This window comes from Kogia breviceps, chromosome 1 (genome assembly GCF_026419965.1).
Source record: "Kogia breviceps isolate mKogBre1 chromosome 1, mKogBre1 haplotype 1, whole genome shotgun sequence".
Classification (NCBI taxonomy): domain Eukaryota; kingdom Metazoa; phylum Chordata; class Mammalia; order Artiodactyla; family Physeteridae; genus Kogia; species Kogia breviceps.
The window spans coordinates 5,337,790-5,354,793 of NC_081310.1; the positions used below are offsets into that span (position 1 = coordinate 5,337,790).

Genomic DNA, 17,004 nt, shown 5'->3' on the forward strand with positions numbered 1-17,004 from the left:
TTAACTATTAGATCAGATGAGCCTGTATTTATATTTGGTTATTGAAACACATAATAACATAGCAATAAAAGGATTAGATATCCACTCTGTACTATGGTAGAATCCACAAAAATAATTTGAGTAAGAAATATTTAATTATAGACTTTATGAATATTTGATGTAAGACAATTCAAAAAATCCTAATATTTTAAGTATATGTTTTAATATACTTGTAAATCAGTTTTACATCTACCTTCACATACGGGAATATTATTGGTCCATCCATTTGTTTCACATTCACGGAAATTCATCTCACCCAGCAGCTGATACCTGAAAACCAACAATAACGGAGTTGTGAGCTAATGCGTGTTTATGCCCAGTTTTAAGTTTGATACCATTTCAAATGTCCAGAAACTCCATTTCAAGGAAAATTAACAGCATATACTTCCCTCCTTCTTTTCTTAAGAAAGGCCCTCAAACTCTCAGGTGTATGGACTTGGAATAATAATAACCCTTGGTTCATGACACAAACTCATTACTGTTTCATGCACAATGCACTTTTATTCCTTCATTAATTTATTTTTTCACGAATGAGGTACATTTAACAATGTAATAAGCTCCACGAACAATCACCAAAAACAGAAGATAAAAACATGATAGTAAACAACAGGTCACTGTATGTCACCCCCCATCCACTCTTTTTCCATATTTCTATCCATACTCCTACCCTCCATGATTGTGGTATTTTCTGGATGCTTTGGGCTTTTTACATGATCAAGGATTGTGCTAACAAAACTGTCTTAGTGTGGCTTGTTTTCAGCACTGGTCTCCATCTCCCTATCTCCATCCCCGAGATCCGAGATGCTTTCCAGAGTGCAGTCACTTAGTCAAGTTGGCTTATAGAAGTCATTCAATGTCAAATTATAGTAACTCATCAAGTCTGATCTTAAAACCAAAGATGCTACACTTTAACGCAAGGTCCTTGGGCAGCTGTTCAGTTTGCAGTCATCCCCGGATGCTTCAGATGAAGACAAAGCATCCTTCTCAATATTTATTACATTGGACGGTTGGAGGTAAAAAACAAAACAAACAAAACCTTCTTCTCAAAAAATAAATAATGGAAGGCATTTTGATAACCACAAAAGAGAGAATTTTGAAAAATGGTCTTTCATGACCTTCTAAAGAATTCTACGTGGACAAATGCTTCCTTTTTCTGCAAATAAGATTTGTTCTGCAAATTACACAAGTAAAAGAAATTTTCTGCTTCAAAAAACACCGTGTCGGGCTTCCCTGGTGGCGCAGTGGTTGAGAGTCCGCCTGCCGATGCAGGGGACGCGGGTTCGCGCCCCGGTCCGGGAGGATCCCACGTGCCGCGGAGCAGCTGGGCCCATGAGCCGTGGCCGCTGAGCCTGCGCGTCCGGAGCCTGTGCTCCGCAACGGGAGAGGCCACAACAGTGAGAGGCCCGCGTAGCACACACACACACAAAAAAAGCAAAACAAAACACCGTGTCTTTCTTGGATTGGGATTGACTTGTTCCTAATTCTCTACGGGAAGAAAACATTTCAACAGAGTAAATGGGAGTCACAGAACTTGAAGTCAAACTTTTACTCTGTGCCTCTGTCACACGAAGGAACAAAATAATTGGTTATTAAAGGTTCTTCTCTGGTTCCTCTCTTGGCTCTACCTTATAACAGAGAAAGAAGATTTCCTGGTGAATATTTTCCATCTACACCAGGGACCCATCCACTCGTCCAAATCTCTCTCAGGAGTTCTGCAAAATTCTACACAAAACCGGCTAGTGTCACCAGCAAAGCCCATTCACAATTCCTGGGGAATAAAACTAGAATCTGGGGAATAAATCTAACCTTTCCCCCTCCTCCACCCCCGCTGTGCTTAGTCTAGTTTCATTGGCTCACAGGGTCGCACATGCAGAGGAATTGCACCTGGCTCTTCAAACTAGAGTTCCTCTTTCAAAATGGCTGCCCCTAAGCTTCATCTTAGGCCCGTGTGCAGACTCTGCACACGACACTCCATCCAAGATGGCAGCATCGGGCCAGGTGCCGAGATGCTGCACCCAGCACGGTGGTCTGGAGCCTGAGCAGAGCAGCTGCTCCACCCCCTCCCCCCTGACAAGACCCTATAAAGCAGCCCTGCTCACTTGCAACCTGTTGGGAGAACGAAGCTTTCCTGGGCTCTACAGTAGGTCCTTATTAATTATCTATTTTATATATAGTAGTGTGCATATGTCAATCCCAATCTCCCAATGTATCCCTCCCCACTCCCCTTCCCCCACCTAGTAACCATAAGATTACTTTCTACATCTGTGACTCTATTTCTGTTTTGTAAATAGGTTCATTTATACCCTTTTTTAAGATGCCATATACAAGCAATATCATATGGTATTTTTCCTTCTCTGTCTGACTTACTTCACTCAGTATGACAATCTGACCCATATGCGAATAGAATCTAAAAAAGATGGGATATATGTATACGTATAACTGATTCACTTTGCTGTACAGCAGAAACTAACACAACATTGTAAATTAACTAGACTCCAATAAATTTTTTTTTTTTTTTTAAATGAAGCTTTCCTTTGCTTCTGAACCCAACTCGGTCTCATTCTATTGGCTGAAAGAACACCGGGCAGAAGAACCCTTGTTAAGACGACTTGAAAAGGTCAGTAATGCTATAGGGCCCGTGTACATCGATGGAGGGAGAAAGAGACAGAGATTGTCCAAATGTTGGTTTGGAGAAAATTAAGAGCTTGTGTTTCTGCAACCCCAAGCTGGCAAAATACCAGACACACTGCAGAGGGCCTCTTATAAGACTCCCTCCCTGTAGGAGGATCAAACTGGTTTTCCATATTGAGTATTATGGTAAGTGGCTAGTATTCAGGTAAATGGGTGCACAGCAGACAAAAAGGGGATGGGACAAGGGGACACACAGGGTGGGTTGGCTGGCAGAAACCGTGGGTACAGTAAACCCACTCTATCATCAGATTCCACTATTGGGTCAGAAGACTTATATCCCCTCTGATGCTGACCTTACAACAGTCCAAGGACTTTTATTTCGCTGACAAATATCTAGTCCTGTTGAAAGCCCAAGCAGGGTGGTGGAGACAGTTGCTCTTACAGGGTCTATGACAGTTTACCCATAGTTAATACAAGAAGAACATGGCAAAGATGAGTTAAACAGAGCCAGAGCCAAAGCACTTATATCGCTAACCTCTTTACCAAATTATAAATGTTACTTATTACTGAGATTTAGGGAATTCCCTTTTGCTATGTCAAGGGTGGAACTTTTAGGGACCAGACTAGCCTGGATTAAAAGGGGTATTTCAGAGATTGGGGCAAAAACTCTTTGAAAAATCTCCCTCTGGTAGTGACCAAGGAGAGACTAACTTATAAGAACTAATACTCATTGGGTGTTTACAATGTCCCAGGAGCTCTTCTAAGGGCCTCAGGTGTGTGTCGTATTTATTTCTCCCACCAATCCTGTGATGCACTTGATATGTTTCTGCTTTTATAAGTGAGGACATGGGAGTAAAGAGATATTTTTTTTAAATACATATAGTTATTAAGTGGTAGAGTTTTGGAATATAGGCTTACTCCAAAGCCTAAGCTTTAAAATATTTTATTTTACTGCCTCAATTCAAGAAATAAATGGAAAGAGAATAATGATTCTATGTGTAATTTCTTGATCCTATGTGTATTTATGTAATATAAAAGTGCCATGGTCCTGTTTTCCCATGTATGGAGCTTTCTTCAAAATAATTTTTTGGCCTGGCTGGGGATCTTAGGAAAGAAAGAACACTGAGGAGATAACACAGGGTTAAGATTAGCCGTGAAAACCGACAGGTGCTTAGAAAGCACAAAGTCACTGATTCTGAACATAGCAGCATTTTTGGTCCATGTGATGATTTACAGCTTGTGGAACCTTAAAGAATGGTAGTTATTATTTCAGTGTAAAAGTCTTGTTTCTGCTAAATTTTATAAAATTTTATCAAAATAGATACCATGTACTATAAGTTTGTTACCATTCCCACTCTCCCTGACATATCAAACTCCTATAATACTCTGCACATAATAGAATGTAGTGAGGACTCATTGCAGTGAATTTTTATTTATACGCATACTATTTTCGCACTCTCCTATAACTACATGCTCCCAGAGTAATCATAATTCATTTTAATTTTTCAGTGTTGAGGAGATGATCATTGTATCAATATATAATCATTTCCATTATAGTTTAAATTTTCAGGTTGCTTGTATGTTACTTATAAATATGTTCATAGAAAAATATAGTAACCTTAAACACATAAATTAGTACAGTTGCTATTTACTATTTCCATTATGAATTATCTGAATTATAAACCTCTTTTTCTATTGGCTACATACCCCTCATCACATGTATAAACAATCTTTGCACCGTATTCAAACTGAGTTCCCACTGCAAGATGGAAAGAACCAAATGGAGTGTCTCCAGGGTGGCCGCAGGGCTTTTCTAAAATGAAAAAAAAAAGGATGTAATGTTAGTATGAGGCACGGGGAGTAACAATTTACATGAGTTCGAGGACAGGGATATTTGATATTGTATTAGAGGACAGAATTGAAAATATGGAAAAGTGAAAAATGGCAAAGTTATCTGTACCTTTTGGAAGATGACAATACATTGTTAAGAATAATGGTGATGAAGAATTTGAAAAAGAATAGATACTTGTGTGTGTATAACCGAATCACTTTGCTGTACACCTGAAACTAACACAACATTGTGAATCAACTATACTCCAATATAAAATAAAAAGTTAAAAAGAAAATGAGGATGCATCTTTTTGTATTTAAATGACAATAGTGATAGAATTCAGCCAGCGTTTCCATAGTAGCACCCAGTATTTTCACAACTAAAAGTTTTCACAGATTTCACAAATGTAGGAATGACTTACTCTGACATATCCTGGAAGGATGAAGAGAGAGCCACTTTCCATCCTTGCATACCATTACAATACTCCCAAGAGTTCTGTATCCAGGGCGGCATTTATACGTAGCCTGAGTGCCCTCTTGATATGTTTGTTCAGTCCAAGAACCTGACAGAATTTCTCTTTCTTTTCTTGGAGGGGGTTCTTGACAATCTACAAAAAAATGAAAACACAATAGGTGTTTAAATAACTATTAAAAATGCAGTATATTTAGGTTATTTTTTATTTTAAAAAAACTATACAGGTCCATCCAAATGTAAGTCTTTTTTTTTTTAGTTACTAGATTACTAGTTTATTATGAAAGGATACAACTCAGGAACAGCCAGATAGAAGAGATGCATAGGGCAAGACTTGGGGGAAGGGGTGTGGAGCTTCCATGTCCTCTCCAGGTGTGTCACTCTCCCAGCACCTCCCTGTGTTCACCAACCTGGAAGCTTCCAAATGCCATTCTTTAGAGATTTTTATGGAGGCTTCATTACATAGACACGATTGATCAAATCACTGGCCCTTGGTGACTGACTAAACCTCCAGTTCCGCCTCCCTTCCCAGAACCCCTGAGGTTGGGGACTGGGGTAGGGTGGGGAGGGTGGGACTAAAAGTTCCAACCTTCTAATCAAGTGGTTGGTTCCTCCTGGCAACCAGCCCCCATCCTTTGGTTCTCTAGGGCCTTTCCAAAAATCACCTCATTAACATAAACTTAGGTCTGGTTGAAAGAGGCTGGTTGTGAATAACAAAAGACACTACTTTCACCTCTTATCCTCTGGAGCTATTTCAGGACTGAGAACAAAAGACCAAAAATTATCAACAAAAGATACTTTCTTTGCTCTGTATTAATTAGGAAATTATAAGAGTTTTGGATCTGTGTGCCAGGAACCATGGATTAAGGCCAAAATGTAAATTTCTTATTAATCATAATATCACTGTTAGTCTTCATTTCTCTGCAAATGTAAGTCTTAATATATACAAGATATATAGTTTATGTACAGAAATTAAATCTACATAGATTTGTAAGAATAACTTTACAGATAAATAATTATACTTTACTATATTATTCTTAACTGCTGCACTGCATTCTCTAATACTATTCTTTCTTATATTCAGGAAATATTGGGCACTAATATAAGCTCTGAAGGAAAAAAAAAAGGATAAAGAGAGAAAATATCTGCTCTCAAAGTGTTTTCACTCTAGTAAGGAGGTTAGTTATTAACTACAAATTCAAAGAGATAATGTGTCCAGGTCTCCAAAATCTTCATCAAGCTCTTGTACCGGCTGCTATACTCCTATTCTGTATTATATCTTGAAGCTCAGTAACCTTGGAACTGGAGACGTCAAGTATATTGTGTAAATGTGATTGACAATCTCAAATTGAAACCCACTCTGGCAGTTTAGCAATTAGAAACCACCGGAGGTGAAATGGAATAAAATTGAATCCTTACTTTTTTCAGAAAATTATAGTTATGAAAATCATAAATTTAGGAAATAAAGCAAACCATAAAAAGAGTATACACACAGAATACTTTTAAGTTAAAAATTCTATTTATGAGGATATAATCTATGCAAAATTCAAAGGAAAATTAACTGCAAAATTATTTTCCACATGGAAGCACTTCTTGCAATAACAAAAGCACGAACACTACCAAAGGAAAAATATCAGAGGATGAAAGACCATTTTCTTAAGAATGGCCAATAAAAAAACCATTACTAAAAATCAGACATGACAATTAAATGTAAATGATATTTTTTGACAAATTTCAATGACAAAAATGTAAAGGAAATGACACTTAATTTTGTAGACAATGAAGGGTCATAAATATCATTATTAAATTAAATTAGAGGTATAAATGACTATAATCTTAATAGATAGCAATTTGGTAATATTTATAAAGAGTCTTAAAAATGCTCAAGTAAATTAACAAATAATTTCAATCTGAAAAAAGTATCCTAAAGCAATAATGAAAGGTTTGCTGAGATTCTTATGGACAAGGTGTTTATTCCAATATTTTTATACTGGACAAAATATGTTAAAAAATGTGAATATTGTCATATTGTGGTACATTCACCAGAGGAAACATTTTATGGTTTTTAAAATTTGTGTTTTGGGGAATATTTAATAATGTGGGTATATGTTAACATACGACTAAGGGGGAAGGTAGTATCGACTTTTTGTTTCTAGTGAAGATGTATTAGATCAGGGATCTAAATGGTCAGACGTAAACCTGACTTTTCAACAGCGGTAACAGAAACCAGAAGATGTTAACTGATCACTCCCATTTGCATAAAGCAATAACTCTCTACCTGGAATTCAATATAAAGAAATAACTTTTCAGGATTCAAGATTTTGATTAACAAAATTTGAGAGAATTTGCCATTATAGATTCACATTAAGGGAAAAGAAAAGATGTACTTCAGAAAAAGGAAAATGATCCCAGATATAAGGTTTGTGATGAAAGAAGAAACAAAAACAGTACCTAAACAAATAAATCTAAGTGAATGCCAGCACTGAAACAATAAAACTATCGTCTTACGTGATTTAAAATACATACATATTCACACACACGTACATATACATAAAATAGAGCAGGGGTCCCCAGCCCCCAGGCCACGGACTGGTACTGGTCCATGGACTGTTAGGAACTGGGCCACACAGCAGGAGGTGAGTGGTGGGTGAGCAAATGAAGCTTCATCTGTATTTACAGCCGCTCCCCATCCCTCGCGTTACCGCCCGAGCTCTGCCTCCTGTCAGATCAGTGGTGGCATTAGAGTCTCATAGGAGTGCAAATCCTACTGTGGGCTACACCTGCGAGGGATCTAGGTTGTGCCCTTCTTATAAGAATCTAATGCCTGGGGCTTCCCTGGTGGCGCAGTGGTTGAGAGTCCGCCTGCCGATGCAGGGGACGCGGGTTCGTGCCCCGGTCCGGGAAGATCCCACGTGCCGCAGAGCGGCTGGGCCCGTGAGCCATGGCCGCTGAGCCTGCGCGTCCGGAGCCTGTGCTCTGCAACGGGAGAGGCCACAACAGTGAGAGGCCCGCGTACCACACACACACACACACACACACACACACACACACACACACACAAACCCTATCAGTGAGTGGCAAGTGACAATTAAGCTGCACCTGGTGGCAGGCTTTATAGTGGCAAGGGAGTTGATGTGCTTCAGTTGTACAGCTGCCTCTGGTGGCAGGCTTTAAGTCAGAATCTGACACTTATGCTAGTCCACATGTGGTCCGTCCATTATTTTATTCACCACTTGCGTCCTCCCCTCTTTCCCATACTGTGCCTTTGTCTCAGTCACAGCTTTGGTAAGCCCGCCAAACTAACCCTAGTCAAAATGAGTAAAAAACAAATGTCGCTGGAGAGCTTCTTTGAAAAGCTTCATCATCTCACCCAGTGATGAGACAGCAGAAGACTCTAAGACTGCCAACAAAAAGAAAGCTACATTGAAAAGAAAATACCAAGAGTCCTACTTAAATTACAGTTTCATTGCAACAGGTGTTTCACACTTCTCCAAGCCTGCTTTGTATAATATGTGGCAACCGGCTCTCCAATGAAGCCGTGAAACCTTCAAAACAGCTTCGTCTCATGGAGGCCAAGCACTCTGCATTAAAAGACAAGCCTTTGGAGTTTTTCAAGAGAAAAAAACGTGAACACGAAGAACAAAAGCAATTATTGAAGGCCACAACATCATCAAATGTGTCTGCACTAGAGCGTCATTCTTAGTGGCTAACCTCATTGCTAAAGCTGAGACGCCCTTTACTATTGGTGAAGAGTTGATTCTGCCTGCTGCTGAGGACATTTGTTGTGAAATTTTAGGAGTGGCTGCTGTTCAAAAGGTGGCATGTGTCCGTCTTTCAGCTGGCACCATAACTGGACGAACTGAAATAGAGGATACTGAGGCACACTTGTTAGAGAGGATTAACGGGTCCCCGTGGTACACAATCCCAGTTGAGAGTCTACCGATGTTGACAACAAGGCGACAATGCTTGTTTCTGTGCAATACGTTTTTCAGGAGGATGTCCCTGAGGATATGTTATGTGCACTTTTGTTGCCAACCAACACCACAGTTGCAGAACTAGTCAACTCTTTGAATGATTACATACCAGGAAAACGGAATTGGTCATTTTGTGTCAGTATATGCATGGACGGAGCAGCTGCCATGACTGGACAGCTTTCTGGTTTCACTACTTAGGTCAAAGAGGTCACTTCTGAGTGTGAGTCTACACACTGTGTCATCCAGAGAAATGCTGGTTAGCTGAAAAATGCCACCTGAACTTAACAACGTTTTGCAGGCTGTGATTAAAATGATCAACCACATTAAAATACATGCCCTTAACTCATGTCTGTTCATGCAGCTCTGTGAGGAGATAGATGCAGAGCACACACGTCTTCTCTTTTCATCTATCTTTTTACACGTCTTCTCTTTTCATCTATCTTTTTTTAAACATCTTTATTGGAGTATAATTGCTTTAAAATGGTGTGTTAGTTTCTGCTGTATAACAAAGTGAATCAGCTATACGTATACAAACATCCCCATATCTCCTCCCTCTTGCGTCTCCCTCCCACCCTCCCTATCTTACCCCTCTAGGTGGTCACAAAGCACCGAGCTGATCTCCCTGTGCTATGCGGCTGCTTCCCACTAGCTATCTATTTTACATTTGGTAGTGAATATATGTCCCTGCCACTCTCTCACTTTGTCCCAGCTTATACTTCCTCCTCCCCATGTCCTCAAGTAAATTCTCTATGTCTGTGTCTTTATTCCTGTCCTGCCCCTAGGTTCGCAGAAACTTTTTTTTTTTTTTAGATTCCAAATATATGTGTTAGCATACAGTATTTGTTTTTCTCTTTCTGACTTACTTCACTCTGTATGACAGACTCTAGGTCCATCCACCTCACTACAAATAGCTCAATTTCATTTCTATTTATGGCTGAGCAATATCCCACTGTATATATGTGCCACATCCTCTTTATCCATTCATCTATTAATGGACACTTAGGTTGCTTCCATATCCTGGCTATTGTAAATAGAGCTGAAATGAACATTGTGGTGCATGACTCTTTTTGAATTATGGTTTTCTCAGGGTATATGCCCAGTAGTGGGATTTCTGGGTCATATGGTAGTTCTATTTTTAGATTTTTGAGGAACCTCCATACTGTTCTCCATAGCGGCTATATCCATTTACATTCCCACCAACAGTGCAAGAGGGTTCCCTTTTCTCCACACCCTCTCCAGCATTAATTGTTTGTAGATTTTTTGATGATGACCATTCTGACTGGTGTGAGGTGATACCTCATTGTAGTTTTGATTTGCATTTCTCTAATAATTAGTGATGTTGAGCATCCTCTCATGTGTTTGTCAGCAATCTGTATATCTTCTTTGGAGAAATGTCTATTTAGGTCTTCTGCCCATTTTTGGATTGGGTTGTTTGTTTTTTAGGATATTGAGCTGCATGTGCTGCTTGTATATTTTGGAGATTAATCCTTTGTCAGTTGCTTCATTTGCAAATCTTTTCTCCCATTCTGAGGGTTGTCATTTCATCTTGTTTATGTTTTCCTTTGCCGTGCAAAAGCTTTTGAGTTTCAATAGGTCCCATTGTTTATTTTTGTTTTTATTTCCATTTCTCTAGGAGGTGGGTCAAAAAAGGATCTTGCTGTGATTTATGTCATAGAGAGTGCTGCCTATGTTTTCCTCTAAGAGTTTTGTAGTGTCTGGATTACACTTAGGTCTTTAATCCATTTTGAGTTTATTTTTGTGTATAGTGTTAGGGAGTGTTGTAATTTCATTCTTTCACATGTAGCTGTACAGCTTTGTCAGCACTACTTATTGAGGAGGCTGTTTTTTTTTCCATCATAAATTCTTGTCTCCTTTATCAAAGATAAGGTGACCATATATGGGTGGGTTTATCTCTGGGCTTTCTATTCTGTTCCATTGATCTATATTTCTGTTTTTCTGCCAGTACAATACTGTCTTGATTAGTGTAGGTTTGTAATGTAGTCTGAAGTCAGGGACCCAGATTCCTCCAGCTCTGTTTTCCTTTCTCAAGATTACTTTGGCTATTCAGGGTCCTTTGTGTTTCCGTACAAATTGTGACTTTTTTGTTCTAGTTCTGTGAAAAATGCCAGTGGTAGTTTGATAGGGATTGCATTGAATCTGTAGATTGCTTTGGGTAGTATTGTCATTTTCACAATGTTGATTCTTCCAATCCAAGAACATGGTATGTCTCTCCATCTGTTTGTATCATCTTAAATTTCTTTCATCAGTGTCTTATAGTTTTCTGTATACAGGTCTTTTGTTTCCGTAGGTAGGTTTATTCCTAGGTATTTTATTCTTTTTGTGCAATGGTAAATGGGAGTGTTTCTTTAATTTCTCTTTCAGATTTTTCATCATTAGTGTATAGGAATACAAGAGATTTCTGTGCACTGATTTTGTATCCTGCACCTTTACCAAAAAAATTGATTAGCTCTAGTAGTTTTCTAGTGGCATCTTTAGGATTCTCTATGTATAGTATCATGTCATCTGCAAACAGTGACAGTTTTACTTCTTCTTTCAATTTGTTTTCCTTTTTTTTCTTTTTCTTCTCTGATTGCTGTGGCTAGGACTTCCAAAACTATGTTGAATAATAGTGGTGAGAGTGCACATCCTTATCTTGTTCCTGATCTTAGAGAAAATGTTTTCAGTTTTTCACCATTGAGAATGATGTATGCTGTGGGTTTGTCATATATGGCCTTTATTATGTTGAGGTAGGTTCCCTCTATGCCCACTTTCTGGAGAGTTTTTTATCATAAATAGGTGTTGAATTTTGTCAAAAGCTTTTTCTGCGTCTATTGAGAAGATCTTATGGTTTTTCTTCTTCAATTTGTTAATATCGTGTATCACATTGATTGATTTTCATATATTGAAGAATCCTTGCATCCCTGGGATAAATCCCACTTGATCATGGTGTATGATCCTTTTGATGTGTTGTTGGATTCTGTTGTCTAGTATTTGGTTGAGGATTTTTGCATCTATATTCATCAGTGATATTGGGCTGTAATTTTCTTTTTTGTAGTAGCTTTGTCTGGTTTTGGTATCAGGGTGATGGTGGCACATAGAATGACTTTGGGAGTGTTCCTTCTCTGCAAATTTTCTGAAGAGTTTGAGAAGGATGGGAGTTAGCTCTTCTCTAAATGTTTGACAGAATTCACCTGTGAAACCATCTGGTCCTGGACTTTTGTTTGTTGGAAGATTTTTAATCACAGTTTCAATTTCATTACTTGTGATTGGTCTGTTCATATTTTCTATTTCTTCCTGGTTCAGTCTTGGAAGGTTATACCTTTCTAAGAATTTGTCCTTTTCTTCCAGGTTGTCCATTTTATTGGTATAGAGTTGCTTGTAGTCATCTCTCATGATCTGTTGTATCTCTGCAGTGTCAGTTGTTATTTCTCCTTTTCATTTCTAATTCTATTGATTTGAGTCTTCACCCTTTTTTTCTTAATGAGTCTGGCTAATGGTTTATCAATTTTGTTTATCTTCTCAAAGAACCAGATTTTAAGATGATTGATCTTTGCTATTGTTTCCTTCATTTCTTTTTAAACATATTTCTGATTTGATCTTTATGATTTCTTTCCTTCTGCAAACTTTGGGGTTTTTTTGTTCTTTTTTCTCTAATTGCTTTAGGTGTAAGGTTAGGTTGTTTATTTTAGATGTTTCTTGAGGTAGGATTGTATTGCTATAAACTTCCCTCTTAGAACTGCTTTTGCTGCATCCCATAGGTTTTGGGTCGTTGTCTTTTCATTGTCATTTGTTTCTAGATATTATTTGATTTCCTTTTGGTTTCTTCAGTGATCTCTTGGTTATTTAGTAGTGTATTGTTTAGCCTCCATGTGTTTGAATTTTTTACAGATTTTTTCCTGTAATTGATATCTAGTCTCATAGCGTGTGGTTGGAAAAGATACTTGATATGATTTCAATTTTCTTAATTTACCAAGGCTTGATTTGTGACCCAAGATATGATGTATCCTGGAGAATGATCCATGACCACTTGAATGTGTAATCTGCTGTTTTTGGATGGAATGCCTTATAAATATCAATTAAGTCCATCTTGTTTAATGTATCATTTAAAGCTTGTGTTTCCTTATTTATTTTCATTTTGGATGATCTGTCCATTGGTGAAAGTGGGGTGTTAAAATCCCATACTATGATTGTGTTACTGTCGATTTCCCCTTTTATGGCTGTTATCATTTGCCTTAATTATTGAGGTGCTCCTATGTTGGGTGCATAAATATTTACAATTGTTATATCTTCTTCTTGGATTGATCCCTTTATCATTATGTGGTGTTCTTCTTGGTCTCCTATAATAGTCTTTATTTTAAAGTCTATTTTGTCTGATATGAGAATTGCTACTCCAGCTTTCTTTTGATTTCCATTGCATGGAATATATTTTTCCATCCCCTCATTTTCAGTCTGTATGTGTCCATAGGTCTGAAGTGGGTCTCTTGTAGTCAGCATATATATATGGGTCTTGTTTTTGTATCTATTCAGCCAGTCTATGTCTTTTGGTTGGAGCATTTAATCCATTTACGTTTAAGGTAGTTATCAATATGTATGATCTTATTACCATTTTCTTAATTGTTTTGGATTTGTTATTGTAGGTCTTTTCCTTTTCTTGTGTTTCCAGACTAGAGAAGTTCTTTTAGCATTTGTTGTAGAGCTGGTTTGGTGGTGCTGAATTCTCTTAGCTTTCGCTTGTCTGTAAAACTTTTAATTTTTCCATTGAATCTGAATGAGATCCTTGCAGGGTAGAGTAATCTTGGTTGCAAGATTTTCCCTCTCATCACTTTAAATATGTCCTGCCACTCCCTTCTGGCTTTCAAAGTTTCTGCTGAAAGATCAGCTGTTAACCTTATGGGGATCCCCTTGTATATTATTTGTTGTTTTTCCCTTGCTGCTTTGAATAATTTTTATTTGTATTTAATTTTTGACAGTTTGATTAATATGTGTCTTGGTGTGTTTCTCCTTGGATTTATCTTATATGGGACTCTGTGCTTCCTGGACTTGATTAACTATTTCCTTTCCCATATTAGGGAAGTTTTCAACTATAATCTCTTCAAATATTTTCTCAGTCCCTTTTTTCTTCTCTTCTTCTTCTGGGGCCCCTACAATTCAAATGTTGGTGTGTTTAATATTGTCCCAGAAGTCTCTGAGACTGTCCTCAATTCTTTTCATTCTTTTTTCTTTATTCTTCTCTGCAGTAGTTATTTCCACTATTTTATCTTCCAGGTCACTTATCCATTCTTCTGCCTCAGTTATTCTGCTATTGATTGCTTTCAGAGAATTTTTAATTTCATTTATTGTGTTGTTCATCTTTGTTTGTTTGCTCTTTAGTTCTTCTAGGTCCTTGTTAAACGTTTCTTTTATTTTCTCCATTTTATTTCCAAGATTTTGGATCACCTTTACTATCATTACTCTGAAGTTTTTCAGGTAGACTGCCTATTTCCTCTTCATCTGTTAGGTCTGGTGGGTTTTTACCTTGCTCCTTCATCTGCTGTGTGTTTCTCTGTCTTCTCATTTTGCTTATCTTACTGTGTTTGGGGTCTCCTTTTTGCAGGCTGCAGGTTTGTAGTCCCCGTTGTTTTTGGTGTCTGCCCTCAGTGGCTGAGGTTGGTTCAGTGGGTTGTGTAGGATTCCTGGTGTGTGTGTGGGGGACTAGTGTTCTGGTGGATGATGCTGGATCTTGTCTTTCTGGTGGGCAGGGCCAGGTCCAGTGGTGTTTTGGGGTGTCTGTGAACTTATTATGATTTTAGGCAGCCTCTGTGCTAATGGGTGGGTTTGTGTTCCTGTCTTGCTATTTGTTTGGCGTAGGGTGTCCAGCACTGTAGCTTCCTAGTCATTGAGTGGAGCTGGGTCTTAGCCATGAGATGCATATCTCTGGGAGAGCTTTTGCTGTTTGATATTACATGGAGCTGGGAGGTCTCTGGTGGACCAATGTCCTAAACTAGGCTCTCCCACCTCAGAGGCACAGCACTGACTCCTGGCTGGAGCATCAAGACCCTGTCATCCACACGGCTCAGAAGGAAAGGGAGAAAAAGAATGAACCAAGGAAAGAAAGAAAGAAAGAAAGAAAGAAAGAAAGAAAGAGAGAAAGAAAAAGGGTAAATAAAATAAAGTTTTTAAAATATAAAATAAAAGAGAGAAAGAAGGAAGAGAGCAACAAAACCAAAAAAAAACATATCCACCAATGATAAAAAGTGCTAAAAACTATACTAAAAAAACAAAGACCACAAAACAGACAGTCAAAATCCTTGGACAAATGGCAAAAGCAAAGCTATACAGACAAAACCACACAAAGAAGCATACACATACACACTCACAAAAAGAGAAAAAGGAAAAATATATATATATAAAATAAATAAGGAAGAGAGCAACCAAATCAAGAAACAAATCTACCAATGATAATAAGTTCTAAATACTAAACTAAATAAACATTTAACCAGGAACAAATTAGATGCAGAAAGAGAACCTGAAGTCTACAGTTGCTCCCAAACTTCACCGCCTCAATTTTGGGATGATTTGTTGTCTATTCAGGTTTTCCACAGATGCAGGTACATCAGGTTGATTGTGGAGCTTTAATCCGCTGCTTCTGAGGCTGCTGGGAGAGATTTCCCATGTCTCTTCTTTTTTAGCACAGCTCCTGGGGTTCAGCTTTGGATTTGGCCCTGCCTCTGTGTGTAGGTCGCCGGAGGGCATCTACTCTTCGCTCAGACAGGACGGGGTTAAAGGAGCAGCTGATTCGGGGGCTCTGGCTCACTCAGGCTGGGGGGAGGGAGGGGCACGGAGGCGGGGCGAGCCTGTGACGTCAGAGGCCGGCGTGACGCTGCACCGGCCCGAGGCGCGCCGCGCGTTCTCCCGGGGAAGCCGTCCCTGGATCCCGGGACCCCGGCAGTGGTGGGCTGCACAGGCTCCCGGGAGGGGCGGTGTGGAGAGTGACCTGCGCTCACACACAGGCTTCTTGGTGGCGGCAGCAGTGGCCTTAGCGTCTCAAGCCCGTCTCTGGGGTCCGCGCTGATAGCCGCGGCTCACGCCCGTCTCTGGAGCTCGTTCAGGTGATGCTCTGATCCCCTCTCCTCGTGCACCCCAAAACAATGGTCTCTTGCCTCTTCGGCAGCTCCAGACTTTTCCCCGGAGTCCCTCCCGGCCAGCTGTGAAGCACTAACCCCCTTCAGGCTGTGTTCACACCGCCAACCCCAGTCCTCTCCCTGGGATCTGACCTCCGAAGCCCGAGCCTCAGCTCCCAGCCCTGCCCACCCCGGCGGGTGAGCAGACAAGCCTCTCGGGCTGGTGAGTGCCGGTCGGCACCGATCCCCTGTGCTGGAATCTCTCCGCTTTGCCCTCCGCACCCTGTGGCTGCGCTCTCCCCTGTGGCTCCGAAGCTTCCCCCTCCGCCACCCGCAGTCTCCGCCTGCTTCCTAGTGTGTGAAAACCTTTCCTCCTTCACGGCTCCCTCCCTCTGGTGCAGGTCCCGTCCCTATGATTTTGTCTCTGTTTATTCTTTATTCTTTTGCCTACCCAGGTGCGTGGGGAGTTTCTTGCCTTCTGGGAGGTCTGAGGTCTTCTGCCAGCGTGCGGTGGGTGTTCTGTAGGAGCAGTTCCACGTGTAGAGGTATTTCTTATATATCTGTGGGGAGGAAGGAGATCTCCGCGTCTTACTCCTCCACCATTGTGAAGGCGCCCCCCACGTCTTCTCTTATACACAGAAGTGAGATGGCTTTCTAAAGGTAGATCACTGGCCAGAGGTTTTGAATTACGAGAGCCACTCCAGAGGTTTCCTTTAGAAAAACAGTCACCACTGCAGCACATTTCAGTGACACAGAAACCGTCGCAAAACTTGCTTACTTGTGTGACATATTCAACCTGCTCAATGAACTCAATCTGTCACTTTGGAGGAGGACGACAGCTGTGTTCAAGTCGGCAGATAAAGTGGCTGCATTCAAAGCCAGACTGGAATTATGGGGGCGACGAGTGAACATTGGGATTTTTGACATGTTTCAGACATTAGCAGAGATTTTGAAAGAG

At 39.8% G+C, this 17,004-nt stretch overlaps 1 protein-coding gene across 2 annotated transcripts in view; it reads right to left on the bottom strand.

Moving 5' to 3' along the window:
• The window catches only part of CFH (complement factor H), a 127,970-nt gene that overhangs the window by 63,302 nt on the left and 47,664 nt on the right, over positions 1–17,004 (bottom strand). For both annotated transcript variants that reach the window (XM_067027499.1, XM_059048383.2), the window contains 3 exons: positions 4,923–5,108; positions 4,378–4,483; positions 233–309 (listed from right to left, as the gene is read on the bottom strand). In XM_067027499.1, the coding sequence (XP_066883600.1) occupies positions 233–309; positions 4,378–4,483; positions 4,923–4,977 (238 nt within the window). In that variant the 5' untranslated portion in view covers positions 4,978–5,108. The remainder of the gene's footprint in view (positions 1–232; positions 310–4,377; positions 4,484–4,922; positions 5,109–17,004) is intronic.